The sequence below is a fragment of the Ptychodera flava genome (genome assembly GCF_041260155.1).
Source record: "Ptychodera flava strain L36383 chromosome 23 unlocalized genomic scaffold, AS_Pfla_20210202 Scaffold_24__1_contigs__length_23054250_pilon, whole genome shotgun sequence".
NCBI lineage: Eukaryota > Metazoa > Hemichordata > Enteropneusta > Ptychoderidae > Ptychodera > Ptychodera flava.
The window spans coordinates 7,380,036-7,402,699 of NW_027248278.1; the positions used below are offsets into that span (position 1 = coordinate 7,380,036).

Here is a 22,664-nt window from a genome sequence, read left to right on the forward strand (position 1 = left end):
GAAATTATCTCACTAAGGTCATCCTACGGACAAGTAAACTAAATATTAAAGCTGTCTGACCAGCGGTTTTGAAAGAACAAGCAACTCAACAGTTGACAGACCTCTGTTGAGTTATGTAGAGAATAACCTTTTGTGACACATGTATTGATGAAGAAGGTGGATATCTTTGATTAACATTGTGAGTTCTGTTAAAGTTGAGACTGTACATACTCAGAGAAAGCACACTGAAGAGACAATGGTTTGAAACTTAAGAAGTTCAAGGTCATCAAAAGCATTATAAGGAATCATGTTACACTTTCATTGCACTGTTTACACAGATTGCATAATTGCTATAAATAGCACATGAGGAATCTTTATACAGCCCAGCTTTACCATAAAAACCCTATCACTTTGACCACTCTTTTAATTGACCACTCTATTTTTTTCCTCAAAAAGTAATTTTATTTTATCCTTACCAAGTCAACCATAAATGGAAATTAGAACTTTCTCTATCTCTATCTCTATCTCTATCTCTATTGACTATTTGAGCAATTTCTTTTGATAACATACAGGGCACAATAAATGACGGTTCAGAATATGTCAAAGTTGGGATTCAGGAAAGTTGCCTTTACATGTTTTAATCCACCAAGATGGTAAGCATTTCACTATGAACTGTCAAAAAAAGTTGAACTTTCTGATAATTCTACACTAAAATTATTTTGGCTTTGATGATTTCCTAATTAATTCAATTATTTAAAATCATATTAATTATTTTTTTCTGGGTGAATTGATAGGGTTTATACAGTACAAGAATTACATACAATGTAAGTCAAATTTTGACCAAAAATGACAAAAAAATTCCTTAAAAATACAGATTTGCATATTTCATCACAATTTGAACAAGTCTAAGTTGGGTTACCCCTAGGGACCTGTATACCAAATAACAAAGCTGTCTGACCAGCGGTTATGAAGAAGAAGATTTTTTACCAAAAACACCTTTTTTGGCATTAATTTGCCTATTTTCAACAATATCAAAAAATTAAAAAAATAGTTTCTCAAAATCGTATTTTTCATCTACACACAAATATCAAATCAGTAAGTACTGCGGTTCTCAAGATATTTGAGTGGACGGACGCCTCACAAACGGACATACATACATACATACATACATACATACATACATACATACATACATACATACAGACTGACGACGGACGCCGGACGGATACCCATCCCAATAGCTTCTATAGACTATAGTCTATAGTAGCTAAAAACAAGTATCAGTTTGCACTTGTATAAATGGAAATATTCTTACAGAAACTAGACTAACATCTCTGGAAAGCAAAAGATGTTGAGCAACATTACCCATTTTTTGGTCAATATCACACAAATTTGCATCCCTTTGGACTGACCTCCCTCCCTTTATTCAAAGTCCAATGGCCCATCCCTCACTATACTTGGATCATACCATTTCTTATTCACTGCTGATTGGCCAAATATGGTCAACCAGAGAGGCAATACTTTGAATAAAAAAGACCAAAGTGTATCAACATTTGCTGAGATAACAGACAACAGTGCAACAACCAGACGACTATGAACTGTGGACACACAGACAACCTGGCAACATATTTGAATAAATGCTGACAAATATATCGATGAAAAAATTAGAAAATCAATTATCTTGAATCACATCAACAGCTGTCACTGCTGTACATTGAAGAATTTCATTGTTAAGCCTGCTGCAACAATATCACAATTTCTACTTGGACCAATATTTGAATTTCAACATAGAAAGACTTGCTGCGTATTTGAATGTCAATGTGTAACAATATGTATTAAATGTCTGAATATATTTTCAATCGAGCTTTATCTAATAGAGCTACGTGAATTGATGCTCAAGTAGTGTCAAAATGTTGAACTTTTCAAGTAATACATATAATATGCCTTCAAGCGTTCAGGCATATGAATATATAATAGGATATAAATAATAGGAAATTAGAGTTTTGCAGATCGTTTCCATTGTAAATACATTCATCCTATATATATATATATATATATATATATATATATATATATATATATATATATATATATATATATATATATTTTTCCTTATATATATATATACATATGAATTTTTATAATATATATATATATATATATATACAAATGTATATTATATATATATATATATATATATATATATATATATTATTGTTGTTATTGTTGTTGTTCCAATGTATGCAGGATATCATGTGTGTGAATTAATTTTGTTACAAAATCACAATAAAGTTACATGTCCATTTTATTTTGGACAAGGAATTCTTGAGCAGACTATGGGGTTCAATGTAGTTGAAATGAGTGTATGATTTCAAGTATGATTTCCACAACATATGTCCTGCTGCAATTGCAACAAGGCCAAAAAAAGATTGTCATGATGCCTCATTATCAACAACATGGGTGCATCTGCTAGGCCTGTGCCCCCTATTTCCCTGTGTAGTGGTCAAATTTAGCTATAGAAAGCAATGAGATTGGGTCAAACCATTATATCGAAAGGGTTCGATGACAATCTTTTTTTAGATACATGCTCTGATGGCTGTACCTGAGTTCAGTATGATGGTATGTTAACAAAATATTAAAAAAGTAACACAAATATTTGTTCTGATTTTGAAGCCATACACTAGAAGTTCCGGTGGGATAATTACTTTTGAAAGAGTTATCCTACTAACATGCTTCATTCACTTGCTATAGTGGGACAGACCATTACATTCTAGAGGGGTGGTACCAATATGGACACACAAATGTTTTCACGCATTCCAGTATATGAGATATTTTCTTTCAGAGGCAGTGATTGTAATCACTTCCCCTAAATTCCACACATTTTTCCAATTTCCTTATAAAATTCCAAAATAGACAGTGTCACTGATTAAAAGAGGAGTTTCTGGGACATTTTCCTATACAAAAAAGGAAAATATCAGGACGTACAAGGTTTGTCGTATTTGGCCTTTAAGTTTAATCTTAAGGGATGTTATATTGTATAGTGTGTTCAGCCAATTATCTGGAATTACAAGGATATCCTCTTTGACATTTTGCATCGACTGGAAATTTTTTTTGTTCTGTCATTTGCGATTTTTCAAAACACCCCTTTGTACTGTCAACCAGAGGCCAACAAATTATTCACCCAATGAATGGACTTAACGAGAAGTCAACATGTTGTTGGGAGCAATCTTTTTCAGGACAGACAAAGACTACACAGTGATGGTCATGCGATCGGCAAAACACATAAGGGACGTAGTGTGTATGGACTCTTGTTAACCCCTGAATGAGTTCAGTGACAGCGTTTGGGGTCAGAGGTCATATTGTATAAATAGAGACATGTCCAAATCATGTGCAATATAATAAATTAACAATGTTTTCAAATTTTTTAAATCATATTTAAAGAGCTGCTGTAAATATGTTATTCTAGTTTAGGTCTCAATTTGCATAAATGTATATGATTGTGCATATATCAATAGTAAAAGATGTGTTTACTGGTTACTTTGTATACCATATGTGTCAAAAGTGTACATTTGCATATATATGTAGCCCTTTTGCCAGGGAAACATTTTAACAACATATAAGGGTCTGCATTTCTTGACACCCTAACCCCACCCAGGACATAACTCATATCGCCTTATCCCTTTGCGCTGTGGTGTGGTCCATTGTTTTATGTGGACTGGTTGGACCCACAGATATTGAAATGGGGGGAACAGGTTCAAACAGTTTACACACAAAGCTGTAGCATGTAAACGATATGTATCAGGTGTATTGTCAATGCTTTAATAGGATAACCAACATTTTCATAACTACAGTATGTATGTTTCAATGCACCCAAGCAATGCATATTCATCCCCCAAGTAAAATACTTCTCAATTATTCCAAAGAAACTTCTGTTTGCGTAACAAAACATGTAATTTTTGAGGTACTTCCCAATTTTCCATTGGAATACTATCATTTCCTTCACATCAGACCAAAAACCTGACTTCCTAGTTCGGCAAATATTTCTTATTTTAAAGCTGTTGTAATTTTCGAGGGGAAACCCCTTCACTTGTATCTAATAATAGTTCATTTAACAGTGTAGCTAATTGTTTCAAGGGACACTAGCAGTATTTTTCAATAATTTCTTTATTATTTTTGTCGTACAAAACAAATACATTTCAACTTTTGTTCCCTGATAGTATGTTCAAATACATATGTCACTGTGTTTCTGTTATGGGTGATGTGCGGCAACTGTTACCTGGGTTTAAAAATCCCCAATCACGTTACTTGGGTTCCCCTTGATGAATGAATGCTATGGACAGAAAAAAAATTCCCAAATCTTTCACTAATTTTCCCCCGAACTTTAGCTGTGTGTCTGTTAGCCTTGCAAACATACCATGTTGTGTCAAGTATACAATGTTACTGTTGACATTGAGGATTTTTTAGTCTGGACTCAAATCCAATTGTCAACAACAACATTGTACATAACAGTAGACAAACACAGAGGTCATTGATAAGTAGAATGATCGCTGTTTAAATCAAATTTCCAAGCAAACCTAGAGATTGTGATTTCACTTAAAGGCCTGTGTTGGCACCAGATTGTCTCATCAGAAAATTTACCCACCAGATTACAATTTCAATGGAAAACAAAGGGCTATCACACCTCCATAATCCTCTTACAGACTAGAACAAGGGGGATCCCAGGGATCCCGAACAGTGCCTTTAAAGGGGAATTTTCAATCCCTGGTTCTGGCAGAATTGGTTGTTGACATTGACTGTTTATGTGATTTCAGTCCTTTGTTGTCCCTTGAAAGTTGTGCACAGTTAGCAATTTGCTCAGATATAAAGCTGATAAAGAACCTGCCCCTTTAAAAACCCGTAAATCCTAAAAATACACCAAAAGTTAGACCTAAATTAGCAAAGGTTCGAGCAAACTTTGAGGATAATTCTACCAGGTCACTGCAGGTCAATGTGGTGAATAATTTCTGTGAACTCAGCAAGAAGAAAATTAGTGCTAGCAGCTCATCTCAAAGTGCACAGAATTTGAGCACTGTTGTAAAAAATACAATCTTGAATATTTCAAAAACACAGTACACAGACATATTTCTGGACATGGCAGAACAGACTCAATTCCTATGCATATCATCAATTAACAAATGTACGTCTGAAATTTAACAATGTGTCTGAAAGAAAAAAATTTCAGGATACTACAAGGCATATAGCATTAGGGTCATAATTCATTGTCACAAAGTGGGTTCCATTTTATCATATTTATGTAACCCATTTGGCTTTCATGATAATACAATGGTCAAAATCAACAGACATGTTTGTTTGTTTGTCATCAATAATGTCATTATCACATGAATACCACTCATTTACATGTGACCTTTGACCATAAACTGACCACCTACAAATATGCATATATATATATTGTATTTTTTCACAATCAAAGATAAGGCAATGCGCCTTGAAGTGAGATAAAAATGGGTAATTTTTACAAAGTCGAATTAATAATTAATATGATATAGGGGCGGTATACTGTTTCGCCAAGGAGACAGTATTGGCATAGATTTAAAGTGACCTCATGGAATTCATGAATTTGTGGAATGTCCGGAACAAATATGAAGGAAGAGATTAATCCTATGGGTCAAAAATCTGAATTCATAATTCTGTTCTCACAAAATATTTCCCTTTTCTATCTTGTACAACAATTTTGACGGCGGCGAACAGCTGTTTGTCGGCGGTCGGATCGATAAGAACAGTTAACACACTAGCTATTCGAGTTATTCGCACTGAAAAACTTTGAAACTATTCAAAAAATATTACAATGTTTATTACTGAGACGTGATAAATCTCTTAGGCTAATTACATAAGAGTTTATAGGCTGACTGCTTGGCCTTGACCTTGATGCTGGTGAAATAAAATTTCAAAGAGTTGACCTCTGCACTACTTATTCTAGTGTTTGTACGTGCATAGACGGAGAGTCCCAACAGCTGGGCTGACACATATCCACAAAGGCAGTAAAAACGGGGCCCTGACTCATATTTTCGCCGTTGCTAACATGACCTGCCCGTCCCGTCACGACACATGGATATCCGCCAGCCTTGACTACTTGGAAAGAAATCAGATTAAGGAATATTTTTCGACGGAACTTAATCCAATTTGCATATATTAAAGCGGGCTAATTGCCACGTCTATCGTTGCATAATTTACAAAGCAACGAACCGCATAGCGACAAAAGAAACCAGCCCTTTTCTGTCAAGTTGGGTACGTCTGTACAAAAAAACAACCATCAAAAATATTGGTTCATACCCCTCTGTGAACACATCCTGTCTCGTTTACGAAAAAGAACACAAATTTCCGGACCGACAAAACAAACCGCTGGTTGAGTAGGTAACGGCTAGAAATTTTTTTGACCTGACCAAATCAACAAGAAGTCAACAAAATCTACGTACCGGTATCGGGCCTCATTGCGATATTTTCCGTACACCTGACGAAATTCTGGGCTAAAGTAGGGCTGCGACGCTTCTCACAACTTCACCCAACGCCATTCTGTTGCCGCAGTGGGTGGAAAAGTTCAACATTTGGAGAAAAAATTCGACTGATCAATGGAAATGACGTTGTTGTGTTAATCACACGTCACGTGACTATCAGCTGGCAGTGTCAAAGGTTAACAGCTGATCCTGACGTCACAAATTTGTATACATATCCACGTGCGCAGATCATGCAACTTGTTGACGATCACCATACGGTCATGCATCACTGTGTACAGTGCAGAAAGGATGGAAGTCGATAAAAAAGTTCAAGTTTAAAAAGATCGAAACTTTTGCCACACTTTTTATCTTTTTGAATGATACTGTTGGTGTGAAAACTGACATACTAGGAAATGAAGTTGATGTCAAAATAGATATCAGTCATTGTCAGCTCTTGATCTTGCTTGATTGCACAGTGTTGGCATTCGTCCAAGTTCACCATGTCTTCGGAAGATTCAAATGCATCGATGGCATTGTGAGATTTTAATTGAACGTTTATGAGTGATGTTTGCACAGCTTTTCAGCCTCAGCGGGAAATACGAAAATAGGTTGACATATTTTTGATAGCGGACATTTGAATACAATTTAATTCAAGGCACTCATACAGGAAAAAAATTGCCGTGGGAAAAACTTTGAAAACTGAAAATTCGAAAGAGAGCAGAACTATTGATTTCATTACTCGAAGTCACTGCCTTGCGCTGCTGTAGTCTTTTCACAAAATGGTTATATACCGTTGATGTAAAAACAAAGTATTTCATCAGTATACTCTAGGGGGCGCTGTGAAAGGCCTCTCTTGCTTGACTCAAATACACCTACACTGGTGTAATCAGTGACAGCAAGCTATTGAGTAAATACAGACATGTTACCAGCCCATAAAGGGTTTACCCTTGAATTTGAAAAGTTAAATTAATTTTAAAATGATCTTAATTTTTTTACTTACTTTTACTTACTTTATTGCCAATTCCAAATATAAGTATACAAGGTATACAAAGTATACAATGACGAGGAAAAAGGCAAGTTGGAGCCAGGAATAATAGCTCAGAGCTAATCGAGCCTGGCCCAATTTTCATGAAATTTACATTGCAATTTTGCATTTTGAATGTTTATATGCATAATGGTTAATGAATATAATTTCTCATGGAGTTGTAATGAACAATTTTTAAGGCAAAATCTTTGATCAGAGATCTTTTCTGTCATGTACCGATATGATGTAATAATGTTGGAGGCAATGACTGTACTACTGCAGGAAGTTTTTTATGACTTTAGGAACTTCTATGGTGATTTTGTTATAAAAATATCAAGTATAGTTTATTGGAATTCTCCAATGAAGCATTTTGCTGCACGCATGTGGACAACACGATGATTTACAGTGTTTGTGTCATACAACAGGGCCTCACTGTGCACAAGATAAACTTATGACCAGTGTGGCATAGCCAAACTGCACATGAAAACCTCCTCACAAAGGTTTTCTTAGGGGGCCCAGCCCAGCCATAGATTTGTGAAGTGACTGAATCCCCCCTAGGATAATGTTGATTTATAAATTGATCAGTATGGGTCCAGTTCCCTTCAGGTTTTCTCTAAATGAAAATCAGACTCACCCTTTCAAAAGATAAGAATGTCCCTTAAATCAAACGGTTCTTCCCTGAGCAATTGATATAGCAGATTTCCGTGGGTATCTGTGACCTGTAGACTCCCTGGTTGGGGTGATGTACTTTTACCAGTCTCCTCTCCTGGCAGAAGTGTAGCGCCCTCAAAAAAAAGTCTGAGTCCAGTCTTAGAGATGACCATGGCTAAGGCATAGACTTTGGCATTTAATTGCAAACATCAATAGCCACAAAAAGACAAAAACTATACTTTCAATGAATTTATTGGCATTACAGTTGTCAGGAATACACATTTGTTTTGAAGCTCAGTAGATAAAAGTGCACAGTAAATATCATCATCCCCTAAAATGCACTGCATAAAGATATCAAGCTGTGATGCTCAAGCAACATATCACAGCGTAGGAAAGAAGTCTGAGTAAATTAAATATATGCAACAAAGTTTTTGATTGGTCAAGGAATTCTATTATGTATAAATTAAAATTCTTCAGAACTACAAACTATGATTGGTCCTGACAACATCACATGACAAGTAATTTACATAATCATAGCTCATGAATATTAAACATCTAAAACATATCATGACAGTGCAACTACACAGTCACAAGTCCACATAATACTGAGAACAGCTTGCACTGACCATAAAAAATATTACTCAAGAAAGCATCAATTCACTGAACCAGTCAGATGAAAAAAGTTTCTGAAATAACTCCAGAATGTAATAACCAACAAAAATTAAAATTACAGAGTAACAATTTTTAATAATTCAATTCGATAACAGATGTAATGCTGTGCTGCATATATTTGCTATTTTTTTACTTCTATATATATGCTAAACATTCACTTTATATTTACACAAAGCATTTGAAAGAAAATTTTCTTTTGCCCTTCTTGTTTTTGAGTTGGTGCATCTTAAACGTCTCACTGACCTTTACACCTTGTACCACAATGGTTTGGTCCAAATCCATTGTTTTCAATAGATTTGGACTGTCCACGTGGAACTAGGAGGGGTGGACAGGTGCAAACATCACTGAAACTATCTGCTGGCTGCATCGTGGTCAGTGAAATCATTGAAAGCATAGACAATAGAAGGATCTATTGTCCATGTTTGAGCGGTACTTACCACTGTATCCAGTAGGTTTCATTTTCTCATAGGTACCGTCTACCCTTTCAGTGTCACATTATGGTGCACCCCCTATTTTTTTTCAAAAGGATGGGTTGATCCACATGAATATAGACAAGTAAATATGAAGTGTGATAGTACTGATTTCACTGACTCAATAACAGCTACATATCCCATACAGCACACCTAAATTTTAAGGGCTGAGAAACTTTGGTATTGTCAGACCTTTAGTGATATAGTTTGTGTAGTTAAGTACTAACTTTGAAATAAGCTGAAATACGACATAAAGCAAACATACATGTTAAAACTGAAGCTAACTTTAAAAATATTCCGAGTAAATATATTAAAACAAACTGGTCAGCAAAAGAATTCAGTGTAAATTGTACTTAAAGTACAGTTGCAAAATTAGTCAAACAAACAAAAGCTTTCGCAACTTGAACCCCTTCACCACAATGGTTTGGCCCAAACCCATTGTTATAAATGGTAAGTATGGACCTGTTTAATAGGAATTGGGGGTGAACAGGTTGATTCAGCCACTTTGTATCAAATTCAAGAGTCAAATGAAGACAAAAAACTAACAAATTCATTTCACGTTAACAAGTACCGGTATTACAAAGCTAATGAGTATGCGTACCGTAGTTTCTGCCGGGAGGTGAGAACTTGTCTCTTTATTTTTACGCGTTTCTTCAAAATATAGCACAGAAGTACCGGTACAATCATACAGTTCCTTTGAATGGGCAGTGAGCAGATAAATTTGAAAATGCAAACTGCCATAGACTCTGTAGTGTTCAGTGTGAATGTAATTAATAGTCCAATGAACAGTTCATGCAATACATGTTTAACCCTTTGAGTACTGTAATTTTTCCACCAAAATTTTAGTGCAACATTTTACCAATTTTATGAATTCTTCTGTATTTGTTTTGATAATTTTGGACTAAACGGACCACACTTTTAGTAGCCTACAGTTTTTGATCAAACTTTTTGGGGAAAATCTAAAAAATAATATTCGGATCCGACAAAAATTGTGTAGCTTACATTTTATAAAGGCAATAAAAATCGACTTTGGTACTAAAAGGGTTAAGATATCGGGTGTTAAACCCCTCAAAATTCCTGAATTGTGGGAATTTCTAGCACCATAGTGAATAACTTAAGCGATGTACCACACCAAGCAACGATATGCAACTAGATTTTGAACAGTTCACGACATACGTGCACGAGCAATATCGAGAGCATATGTCGTGAACTGCTCAAAAGTGAGTGGCACACCCGTTGCCGGCTGTGGTTTATTGCTATTATATCATAACAGTATATTGAAATTCCGGAGTGAAATGTTGAAAAAGGAAATTTCTCTTGCTGAGGGCTTGCATATGTTACAACTTTAGTATATCACAAATAAAGTATGGTTATTTTCACGTCTTGACCAATCCTATGGCGGAATATGTGCCACCAATATACTGATGTGATATAAATATTCAGGGAATACCACATATGGTATATGGGAAATTATATCATACCAGTATATTGATGGTGCAAATACTGCAATTTGATTGGTCAAGACTCGAAAAGAACTGTGGTATATTGGCGATATACATGGCTGGCATACGCGCGAGCTCTCAGCTTGAGTAAAAATCCGTTTTTGACGTTCAACACCAGAATTTCAATATACCGGTACTGTTATGATACAATAGCAATAAATCATACCCAGCAACGGTATACCTCTAAGTTTTGACCAGTTCAATTCATATACCGGTAGTGGTATGCGCTCGCTATCGCTCATGCATAGATGTCGTGAACTGGTCAAAATCTTGTGGTATACTGTTGCTGGGTGTGCTTTATTGTTTAAACGTTGGCTATGACTGTCAAAAGATTCATATCATATGGTTTACAACCTGGTATAGGAGGGACATTAGCTTCAACTTTTGATAAGATTTTCACCATTGTTGTCCTGCAAAGCAAATAAAATTTCTTCTTTCTCTGCCCAAAACGTGTCTCACCCTTATCGATGCATTGTGTGTGATATGAAATGTTATTACTGACAAATGAATTTCAAAAATTCAACAGCACCATTGACTGTTGACATGTTCAGGCTTGTGTTGACTTCTCAAACACTGGTATAGAAGAACAATAAACAGTATTTCACAGATAAACAAAACAAAAATATTGGATAATGCTTCATAAGTTATAGCTTATGGGACCTTTAACCCTTTCACCACAATGGTTTGAACCAATTCCACTGTTTTCTATGGTTAAGTTGGACATCTAGAAGAGGGAATGGGAGTGAAAGGGTAATCACCAAGAACATTATACGATGTAAATAAACCCCTCACTAATCAAGGCTATGTTTTATAATATGCCATTCCTCAGGGAGAAGCAACACACCTTTACAAGATAAAATTGAAGTTAAAGCCCTCTGTGTGGTAAATCCTTCAAGATGAGTTAAATTTCATTAAGAAAGATGTTACAATTCCTTTTCCTGTTTCCTGTTTGCAAACATGAAGGACAGAAATGCAAATTATATTCAAAAAATTTGTCCTACGATACACTGCTGGGCTCACTGTGAAATAAAGTATGTATGCACATCATCGATAAAGTATCCGGTGAGAACATGGTGGGTGAAATAATTCATTTCTTATTAGGGTAAGATATCCATTTTGAATTCAGCCACTCATGGACCCAGCATCAAGTTTGATCCTGTGGGTATGCCATGTGGTTTGAAAATCCTGCATGTACTGTTTACAACAAATTTCAGTGGTTATAAAATTTGTAAACTTAAACCTAGCACCAGGGGATTGGCTCAACTCTACTTAAATATATGATGTTTCATATATCCGTCAAAATGTGGTCAAAATTAGAGACACATCAGTTTCAGTATCAGAATCCTGGCAAGATTCATATTTCCCACGTATATGCACCCTGAATCTCATTCTATTGCTGGCTATTTTAAGATTCTACAGGTTAAATAATATGCCCTTGAATTATTGGATTGAAGAAATTGTTTGGATAGCAGCTGAAATAAAATATCAATCCTAATTCCTCTGAAAACTGAATGAATTCACGTGACTATGCAAAACTATTCAATATTTGGCAATCACAATCCTTGCAACTAAACATTTGACAAGTTTTACAGTATGTTTGCTCAACGTATTGACTACTTTCTCAGTGAGCTCTGTATCAAGCAGACTTTGTATTATTAACCCTTTGAGTACAGTCATTTTTCCCACCAAAATTTTAGAGCAACATTTTACTAATTTTTGCAAATTTTTCCGTAATTTTGTGATAATTTTGGACCAAGTGAACATCACATTTTATTGGATACAACTTTTAATCAAAATTTTGGCCAAAAAATGAACAAAAATTGTCTTGGGTATATTCATAGTTTGGAGGGTCTATGGTATATTTTATGAAGGCAACAAAAATTGACTTTGGCGCTCAGAGTGTTAACACAATCTACATTCATATGAAGTGCGCTGTTATTGTAGAAATTTGAATTGAGGTCCAGGCTGGAATTCAATGTGCTGTATTGAAAGCTAAATACTCATTATTTATCCATGTTCTAGGCAGTAGACAGAGAAACAATGATTGATTTACAGCTCAAAACACTGAAATATTGTTAAGAGTTACACATATCATAGCTTGCATGTCTGTTTCCATTGCAAAAACAAGTCACATGTTTGCAGTCAGTCTGATAATGCAGAATAAACTATGATATTGGGATCTCAGAACCAGATTTCATGTGACTGCAAAAGGATTCTAAACTTGATTTGAAAGAGAATCTGATTCCAAAACAGACTCAATGTGTCTCTCCTCAAGTCAAGCAGATAACATGACAGAGAATGTTCAACATGGCAAATACCATTTTGCCAGCGTAAGAAATTCTTTCTGCTGTAAAAATAGTACTTCTTCAGAAATTTTCAACAAACACGACATCTCACACACAACATTAACAAGGACATCCATTTCTTTGACAGTCACGTCACGTCATCCGGTCTGTGGCCGACTCCATCTTCAATTTCATGAACAGCACACATGAGTATCGCTGATGCTACTCCGGGACTCTATCCTAAGCTGGCTCTGGCGTTGCTCGTGTAAATTTCCGGGAAAGTTTGTCTCTGTGGTATGCCAGACTTTTGGCATGAAATGATTGTTTGTCATGGGTATGGAGTTGTCATTGTTCTCAATGATGTTGACTCCACTGTCTGGACAGGTTTGTGAAAGCAAAATGAGATTCTTGCAGACGTGAATGAATGCATCTTGAAGTCCTGGGAAGATACAAACAACAATTAAAGTAAGACTTTTCATGCCCCCCTTGTCATACAGCTGTGATGATGAAAAAATAATATGATGTAATTGAAAAAGATTATTTCTGGAAATTAAACAGTTTATGGCACCTTAACCCTTTCACCCCAAGTTCCCTGTGTACAGGTCCAACTTTACCATAGAAAACAATGGATTTGGGACAAACCATGGTGGTGAAAGGGTTAAAAGTCAAATATGGAAACTTGAAATAAGTATATCTTCACTTTTTCACAAAAAATAAGACAGTATTGTACAAATTTCATCATCATTTGAATAAAACTGTTTTATTTTATGTGAAAAAAATCAAGATACACTTATTTCAGTAATTTCTATATTTGATTTCTTAGGTGCCATGGACTGGTAGTTCCAGAAAAAATCTTGTATTGTGCGAATTTCATCATCATTTACACAAAACACAAAGCCGACATGCCTAGGAACCTGTAACTAAATTTGAAAGCTCTTGGACTAGCATTTTTCAAAAAATATGATGTTCTGACAAAAAAAATAGAAAAACTGCTCTAAAAATTGGCCCACATGCACGAATGCAATGATAATTTTCATGAGTCAAATTAAATAACTCCTAAGAACCTATCAATACCTTTGAAAGCTATCACCAAAGCAGTTCTGAAATTTTTTTTTTTTGACAAAACATGACAACAAATGGGCCAAATATTAAAATTTCTTCATTATTTTGATATATATTATCAGGTCATCCTTAAAAAATCCAAATGAAGAAAATTTCCAGCATTGGTAGTCATCGAGTTTAAACCCCGCTGTCATGTTAACCACGGTGCCATGGTTTTTCATCAACAACCATGGTTAACCATGGTTGTTAATGATGCGACAATCACGATTGACAATGGTCTCAAAAACTTGAGAAACTAATGCCAAAATGGACCACGGTGACCATGGTTGACCATGGTCAATCATTGCCAATATTAACCATGGTCAGCATGTTTGAGTTTGACCTGGTCTGACCATGGTGCCATTTCTCAAGCATGGTCAAACATGTTGGACCATGGTCAAGACCATAATCAAACATGGTTATTGACCATGTTTCAACCATGTTCAACCATGTTTGAACCATGATATAGAAAGTGGGGTAACTTACATCAAAATGGAGAGATTTTTTACATCTGAGTGAATTCTTACCTTGGTTTGTGAGTGCAGAGGTTTCAAAAAACAGAGCACCAATGTTGTTGGCGTAGCTACGACCCTCTTCAGTTGTCACTTTCCTGTGTTCCACCAGATCAGACTTGTTGGCCAGGACACAGATGACTATGTGAGGGGATGGAAAAAAGTTTTTCATTCATAATGACACGTGCCATACTTAAAAAAATAGTGACAACATCACTGTTCGCTCCCATATAGTTATCAAAACAAGTTAACAATTGTATGAAACATGGACATACATATACAGACAGACTGACATACACAGACTGGCACAGAGTGATGACATTGACCCCAAGTGTGCCTTGGCCCATGGAGAGTGATAAAGATATAACAAACAGCTGAATGTAATGATAAAATAGTTAAGTATAGGCCTATACAGGCACTGAGAGTGAATATGTTACAGCAATTTGATTAGTTTCTTTTCCTTTTCTACTTCTGTGACAATCTTTAAGATAATCAATCTGCAAGGCAGTTTATGTATTGAAAAATATGTTATCTTTTACAAACACACTGTAAACTGTTCTTGATTTTTCATTTACAATATTTGACATGGACTGAAATACATAACATGCAACCAATGTTTACACTTTGCCCATACACCAGATACATGGAGAAATTTCAACATAAAATCATCAACTCAGAAAACCCTATACAGGGAAAAGTAAACATTGTTTTCTTCCAGAACAGCTGGTGCATCCACATCTGGAACAACTTACAAACTTAACCAAGTACACAAGGATGATGACACAAGAGATAAAGTTAAACTGTGGTGAACTTGACTATTCCTTTCAAATCCTTACCTAACTTGACATCTTAAACTAAAATACACTGCATGGTTAATTACGCACAAAAATACATCGGGGTGGACCATTTGATGAGGGATGGTGTCTGGAAGATCGATGAGGTACATAATCTTTTTTTACCGATCCATTGTACATTCTTTTTTCCCCACTTCCCCACCTTTTCTTTTTATCAAACCTTCACTGGCTGAATTTTTTATTGGCATTTGTTTGGAATTTTTTCAAAATCTGCCAGGATTTTTTTACCGCATTTCAACACCAAATAAAGTTAACCATATCAAATGCTTACTAAATCACCACATTATATACTCTCAGTTCCAGTAGGTATAAAATTACCAAAAACAAGTCATCGTTGACGACACAGTCCCCACTTGTTAATGGGTATTTTGATTACAGGTCCTCAGAGAGGATAGAGTCCTCTTCATTAGGTCTGTGATAAAAATACTTTTGAATAAATTCACTTGATACATGTCTGAGTTATGGTTCAGGACATGAAAAAATCGTAACAAAATGGTCGCACAGTGGCCATAAAGGATCGCATCACAAAACAAATTGATGTGCATAGCTATGACATTGGTCGATGTCCTTGTACCAACTTTGAATAAAATTGGTCGAAACATGCAAATATGCCTGAGAAATGGCTCTGTACATGAAAAATCGTAATAAAATGGCCGCCTGGCGGCCATATTGGATCATATCACAAAACAGATTGACGTGCATATGTATGACATAGGTCAATGTCCTTGTACCAACTTTGAATAAAATCGGTTGAAACGTGCCTGAGTAATGGCTCTGTACATGAAAAAAATCCTAATAAAATGGCCGCACAGCGGCCATTTTGGATCGTATCACAAAACAAATTGCCGTGCACAGCTATGACATTTGTCAATAAGCTTGTACCAACTTTGAATAAAATCGGTTGAAACGTGCCTGAGTAATGGCTCTGTACATGAAAAAATCGTAATAAAATGGCCGCCTGGCAGCCATTTTGGATCGTATCACAAAACAAATTGACGTGCATATCTATGACATTGGTCAATGTCCTTGTACCAACTCTGAATAAAATCGGTAGAAACATGCCTGAGTAATGGCTCTGTACGTGAAAAAATCGTAATAAATGGCCGCCTGGCAGCCATATTGGCTCGTATCACAAAACAAATTGACGTGCATATCTATGACATTGGTCAATGTCCTTGTACCAACTTTGAATAAAATCGGTTGGAACATGCCTGAGTTATGGCTCTGTACATGAAAAAATCGTAATAAAATGGCCGCCTGGCGGCCATATTGGATCGTATCACAAAACAAATTGACGTGCATCTGTATGACATATGAAGTAATCCTTGTATCAAGTTTGAATGAAATCGCTCCAGGCATCTCAGAGATATCTGCGTGAACGGACGGACGGACGGACGCACAGACGCACGCACGCACGCACGCACAGACACACGCACGCACACACGCACGGACATGACCAAACCTATAAGTCCCCCCGGACGGTGTCCGTGGGGACTAAAAATCTTAAAAATACAGAATGAAAGATATCCTAGTAAAACTGACAGTTTCGCAAAGTTGCCCCCAAAATTCAAAATTCCAGATTTCAACTTAATTTCAATATATCTTATTAACAAAAACCCTAAGAACCAGTTTACTAAATATCAAAGCAATCAGACTGGTAAATTTTGAGAAACAAATTTTTTGACCAAAAATGATAAAAATTGCCCCCCAAAATACAAAATTGCAGATTTCATCCTAATTTTAAATATATCTAATTAACATAAACCCTAGGAACCTGTACACTAGATATCAAAGCTACCAGATCACAAGTTTTAGGAGAAAAATTTTTTGACCAAAAAAGGCAAAAATTGCCCCAAAATAAAAAAAAAATTGCCAGTTTCAACATACCTTCAATACATTATATTGAAATTAATCTTAGATACCTGTATACCAAATATCAAAGCTATCAAATCAGAAGTTTTTGGATAAAAATTTTTTTTTATCAAAAATTGAGAAAATTGCCCCAAAATTACAAATATGACAATATCAATACAATTTGTACAAGCATGACTGAGGTCATTCTGAGGAACATGAATATGAAGTTTCATAGCAATCAGACGAGCGATTTCAGAGAACAAGATTTTTTGACTAAAAACTGAAAAAATACCCTAAAAATACAAACATGCAAATTTCATCCCAATTTTTGCACACATACTTTAGAATACAATCTGCATACCAAGTTTCAACCAAATCTGACCACTGCTTACTGAGTTTTTGCCATTTAAAGGATTTTTCCTTTTTTCCCCCTCATTTGCATATTTTTGACACTGACATGTTCATTTGAACAAATTCACATCTCCACCCCTAGGTGCACCTGTACACCAAATACTAAGACAGTAGGTGCTACGGTTTAGGAGTTTTTGATGTGGACGGACATACATACATACATACATACATACATACATACATACATACATACACTGTACATACATACAGATGACATTTTTCCACCTTATACGAATACCTCCCATTTGCATATATACATATGCATATATGGGAGATAAAAAATGTTTTGCAGCTAGGAATTTGGACGTGACTTCAATCACCAATTTTACAGTTGCACTTCAGAGGATCTCAAAGTTTGTAGGCAAATCAGATTTAGTCCTACCATGGCAAATCAGATTTAGTCCTACCAGTCTTCAAAATAATCTGACTGCAACATAAAGTGCAAGTTAGCCAGCCAATAATTTTCAGAACTACCACTTAAACATCTGGTCATTTTTAAGACACAAAGTTTTCTAGGCAGTGAGTTTAAAGCTACCATTCACATTTCCCGGCAAACATGTAAAATTTTATAAACAAGTCATTTTTATAAAACAGCACATTTGCAAGATAATCATATTTACAACCAGAAATTTGGCAGTCAGTCATTTCTGAGACTACACATTTACTGCTATAAAACACACATATGAAAATTTCCATGCCAATCAGACTTCAACTTACCTATCTTATCATCAACATTTCTTTGTAATTCTGAAAAAAAAAGAAAACAACATGTTTCAGTTATTTTCCTCAAAAATGAATGTCAGATTAAACATCTCCTACCACTGCCTAGATTATTGTCTTACAACACTAAACCATTATATCATATATCTGTACAGTTCCTTTGCTACTCGGCCTGACTATAGTGATTGAACAACTGTATTTAATTGCTCTTTTCTCTGCTACACCTGCCTATCTATTTATTCATTCATTTATGCTTTATCACCATTTCATAAATCTACAATGTAAAACTTACAGACTAACATAGTACTCAGAAAATGACAATTTTGGAGACAGGAAAATAGCTAAAACCTGACCAAGTCTTGGCCCATCCCTCCAATGTTTAGATTTCATATTTATATTTTATAGCACTCAGTGATAGTATAATAATTTCATTGTATCTACCATCTTCAGGTAAACAATGGTACTGACAATCTCTAACATTCTTTTCTGTCAATCCTACCATACATCAATCATCAGTTACTATCTTGGCTATTTGATTCTGTCTCTTCATTCCTCTCTGTTTGCCTCACATTCTGTCCTTTTTCTGCTACTGGTATACTACATATCTTGCTTTCCATTATAGAAATATTCAGTTACATGCAGTCTGTATGAAGTCCTCCATCACTCAGGCTGACCTGTGATGCCTGCTAGTCTCCCACCAGCTTTCTGCCTGACACTTTAAACACCATTTCTGTTACTCTATGAGTCTCTCCATTTCCCTATCTACCAGGTCACTGCTGTCACTATTTCTGTCACTCTGAGTCTCTCCCTTTCCCACTACCAGTCCCATTTGTAGGCATTCCTGTCACTCTATCTTTGAGTCTCTGCCTCCTCCTCTACCACATCACTTCTGTCATCATTTGTCACTCTGTGAGTCTTTGTTCCCCTCTACCACACCTCTGTCACCATTTCTGTCCCCTTTAACACCTTACCATTTCTGTCACTCTATGAGTCTTTCTTCCTCCTCTACAACACCGCCTCTGTCACCATTTCTGTCCCCTTTAACACCTTACCATTTCTGTCACTCTGTGAGTCTTTGTTCCCCCTCTACAACACAACCTCTGTCAACGTTTCTGTCCCCTTTAACACCTTACCATTTCTGTCACTCTGTGAGTCTTTGTTCCCCCTCTACAACACAACCTCTGTCAACGTTTCTGTCCCCTTTAACACCTTACCATTTCTGTCACTCTATGAGTCTTTCTTCCCCCTCTACAACACAACCTCTGTCAACGTTTCTGTCCCCTTTAACACCTTACCATTTCTGTCACTCTGTGAGTCTTTGTTCCCCTCTACAACACCACCTCTGTCACCATTTCTGTCCCCTTTAACACCTTACCATTTCTGTCACTCTGTGAGTCTTTGTTCACCTCTACCACACCACCTCTGTCACCATTTCTGTCCCCTTTAACACCTTACCATTTCTGTCACTCTATGAGTCTTTCTTCCCCCTCTACAACACCACCTCTGTCACCATTTCTGTCCCCTTTAACACCTTACCATTTCTGTCACTCTATGAGTCTTTCTTCCCCCTCTACAACACCACCTCTGTCACCGTTTCTGTCCCCTTTAACACCTTACCATTTCTGTCACTCTGTGAGTCTTTGTTCCCCTCTACCACACCTCTGTCACCGTTTCTGTCCCCTTTAACACCTTACCATTTCTGTCACTCTATGAGTCTCTCCCTTTCTCTCTCTACCTGTAGGCATTTCTGTCAATCTATGTATGAGTCTCCCCTTTCCCCCACTATCACATCAATTTTGTCACCATTTCCGTCACACTACAAGTCTCCCTGCTTCCCTCTCTACACATCACTTTTGTAGCTGTCACCCTTATCATTACCACTCCTGTTTGTAGCCATTTCTGTCTCTCCCTTCCCTTCCCCTACCCCAGACTACCATACCTTCAACCCAGGACTTAATAGCAGTAAATGTGTCTGGCGCTGTGATGTCGTAGACCAACAATGCAGCGTTGGCTTTACGATAGTACATGGGAGCCATGGAACGAAATCTCTCCTGTCCAGCAGTGTCCCACAGCTGTAACTTCACTCTGTGTTCGTCAATGTTCCTGAAAACAGATAAACAGTGTTAGTATACCACTATACCCGGTATTACAGCATAAAAAGGGATTATGTGCCTAATACTAGTAATAGCAGGAGACCATGCTGTTTGCCTGATATGAAGGGGGCAAATATTTCCTGCTTGGAGGGTAAAATATCCTTTGTTGAGGCTCTACTGATTTTATTATACGTCTATCCATCATCATTTTCACACAGCATTTTCAGTTTGATTTGCTGTTGAAAATCATATGTGTGATTCCTTTGACAGAAGATACATGATAAAACAGTTTTCATCATGGCTTGGCATATGAATATGTTTGAATCACTGTTACACAGTTGAAAAAAGTAGTTAGTTTTAGCAAAATCATGACTGTATTAGGTCCACTGGTGTTTTTTATCAACAAGTTACAATTGAATCCTATTGAGGCATGTGAATAATTTACATAAAAATGCATAATTTGCATATTCCTTTGATTTAAAAATTCACTTTTTTATTAACAGAATGCTGAAAAACATACGGCTTGTCTATCCCTTGGTCTTGTGGATAATACCGGTATAGAAATAACGGGTGACGCGCTGACCATTAACGTTTATTTGTGGGCAAGGGCAAGAGGAAAGCCAAAAATTAACGGGCGAGGCTTGCCGAGCCCGTTAATTAGGCTTTCCTCGAGCCCACGCCCACAAATAAACGTTAATGGTCAGAGCGGAGTCTGTTATTTCCATTATATTATCAGCGAACCCAAGAAAACCGTCAAAATTTCCTCAAATTTCAGGAGCGACAACTGGGCCCCAGAAACTGAGCATTACGCGACGCACTGTCACGGGCACTGTAAAAAATTGGCAAATCCGGAGATGTTTTCAGAAAAAAGTATCTCAACTTGACCTACAAGTGCTCCATTGTATTTTGTGATTGATTATGATTTACGTTTGCGATGTAAAGTTACGATACTTTGAGTTGTTAATCTTATTATTCATATTCACGGGCATGTAAACAAACCATTACTGTGTATTTGTTGTCAGTCACGTGGTTCAGCTCGACCAATCGAAATGCAACGGGCAGCGCATGGTAATATAATACTATTTACCAGTATAATAGGTGTAAATGTTAATACCGGTTCTTTTGGAAGAATTTCAAAAAGTTTCATTAGTCTACAGAAAGTAAAATTATTGTTCTGTATGTGCAGAATTAACCCTTTGAGTGCCAAAAGTCAATTTTTGTCGCCTTTATAGAATATAACCCAGTCAACTTTTTCCAAAAATTTTGATCAAAAACTGTAGCCAAGGTAGAGTGATGTCCATTTGGTACAAAATTATTTTAAAAATTACAGAAAAAATCATAAGAATTGGTAAAATTTTGCACTAAAATTTTGGCCGGAATAATTACAGTACTCAAAGGGTCAAAGTGTGTGAAATAAAATAAAACTTATCTACAACAGACACCAGTTAGCATGGCAAGTGTCCTTGTTAGAGAGGTGTCTTAATAGAAAGGTGATGGTCTTTTCATGTCGTAAAACTTTGGTCGAAAATATGTTGTCTGTGAAAATGTGTCCCAATATAAGATGACCCATTTTGTAGATGAGGACACATCTCATGATGATGTCTTGACCTGGCAAGTACTTACATTTTGATTGTAAAGAATGACGCTCCGATTGTTGGCGTGACTTGCTGACTAAAATGGTTGCTGACATAGCGCAGAACAACACTTGTTTTCCCAACACCTGTGAAAATTAGTAAATAAAAACATAATTTAAATTGATAGTCTACATGGGGCCAGATAGAATTTTTTATTTCACACAAGCTGAAAGGGATGATGTATCATTATTGAAGGGAGACCAGGACAGACAAAATAAATTACATCATTTTAAATATGCTGATCAGTATTACTTTCACTTTGACATTGATTGCAGACTCAATACTTCAAATAATAAACTTTCTCTTTCGTTTCTTGTTAATCCTGTTTTCTCTTGGAGGTTAATAATAAGAAATCACCTGATTCAGCATCAGTCATACAAATAGTGAAAGTGACATTACGACATTTTAAAC

The 22,664-nt window shown here is 36.2% G+C and overlaps 2 protein-coding genes across 3 annotated transcripts in view; both read right to left on the reverse strand.

Annotated features, from left to right (window-relative positions):
- LOC139125010 (atos homolog protein A-like) overlaps positions 1–6,653 on the reverse strand; it is a 34,917-nt gene extending 28,264 nt beyond the window's left edge. Inside the window, exon 1 of one of the 2 annotated variants that reach the window (XM_070691117.1) lies at positions 6,453–6,653. In XM_070691117.1, coding sequence (XP_070547218.1) covers positions 6,453–6,468 — 16 coding nt within the window. In that variant the 5' untranslated portion in view covers positions 6,469–6,653. The remainder of the gene's footprint in view (positions 1–6,452) is intronic. The other variant, XM_070691118.1, reaches the window with a different exon arrangement.
- Positions 6,654–8,379: 1,726 nt separating this feature from the next.
- LOC139124511 (uncharacterized) overlaps positions 8,380–22,664 on the reverse strand; it is a 29,586-nt gene continuing 15,301 nt past the window's right edge. The window contains exons 2-6 of the mRNA XM_070690653.1: positions 22,243–22,339; positions 20,466–20,629; positions 18,524–18,553; positions 14,703–14,828; positions 8,380–13,513 (exon numbers count right to left, since the gene is read on the reverse strand). Of these exons, the coding sequence (XP_070546754.1) occupies positions 13,266–13,513; positions 14,703–14,828; positions 18,524–18,553; positions 20,466–20,629; positions 22,243–22,339 (665 nt within the window). The 3' untranslated portion in view covers positions 8,380–13,265. The remainder of the gene's footprint in view (positions 13,514–14,702; positions 14,829–18,523; positions 18,554–20,465; positions 20,630–22,242; positions 22,340–22,664) is intronic.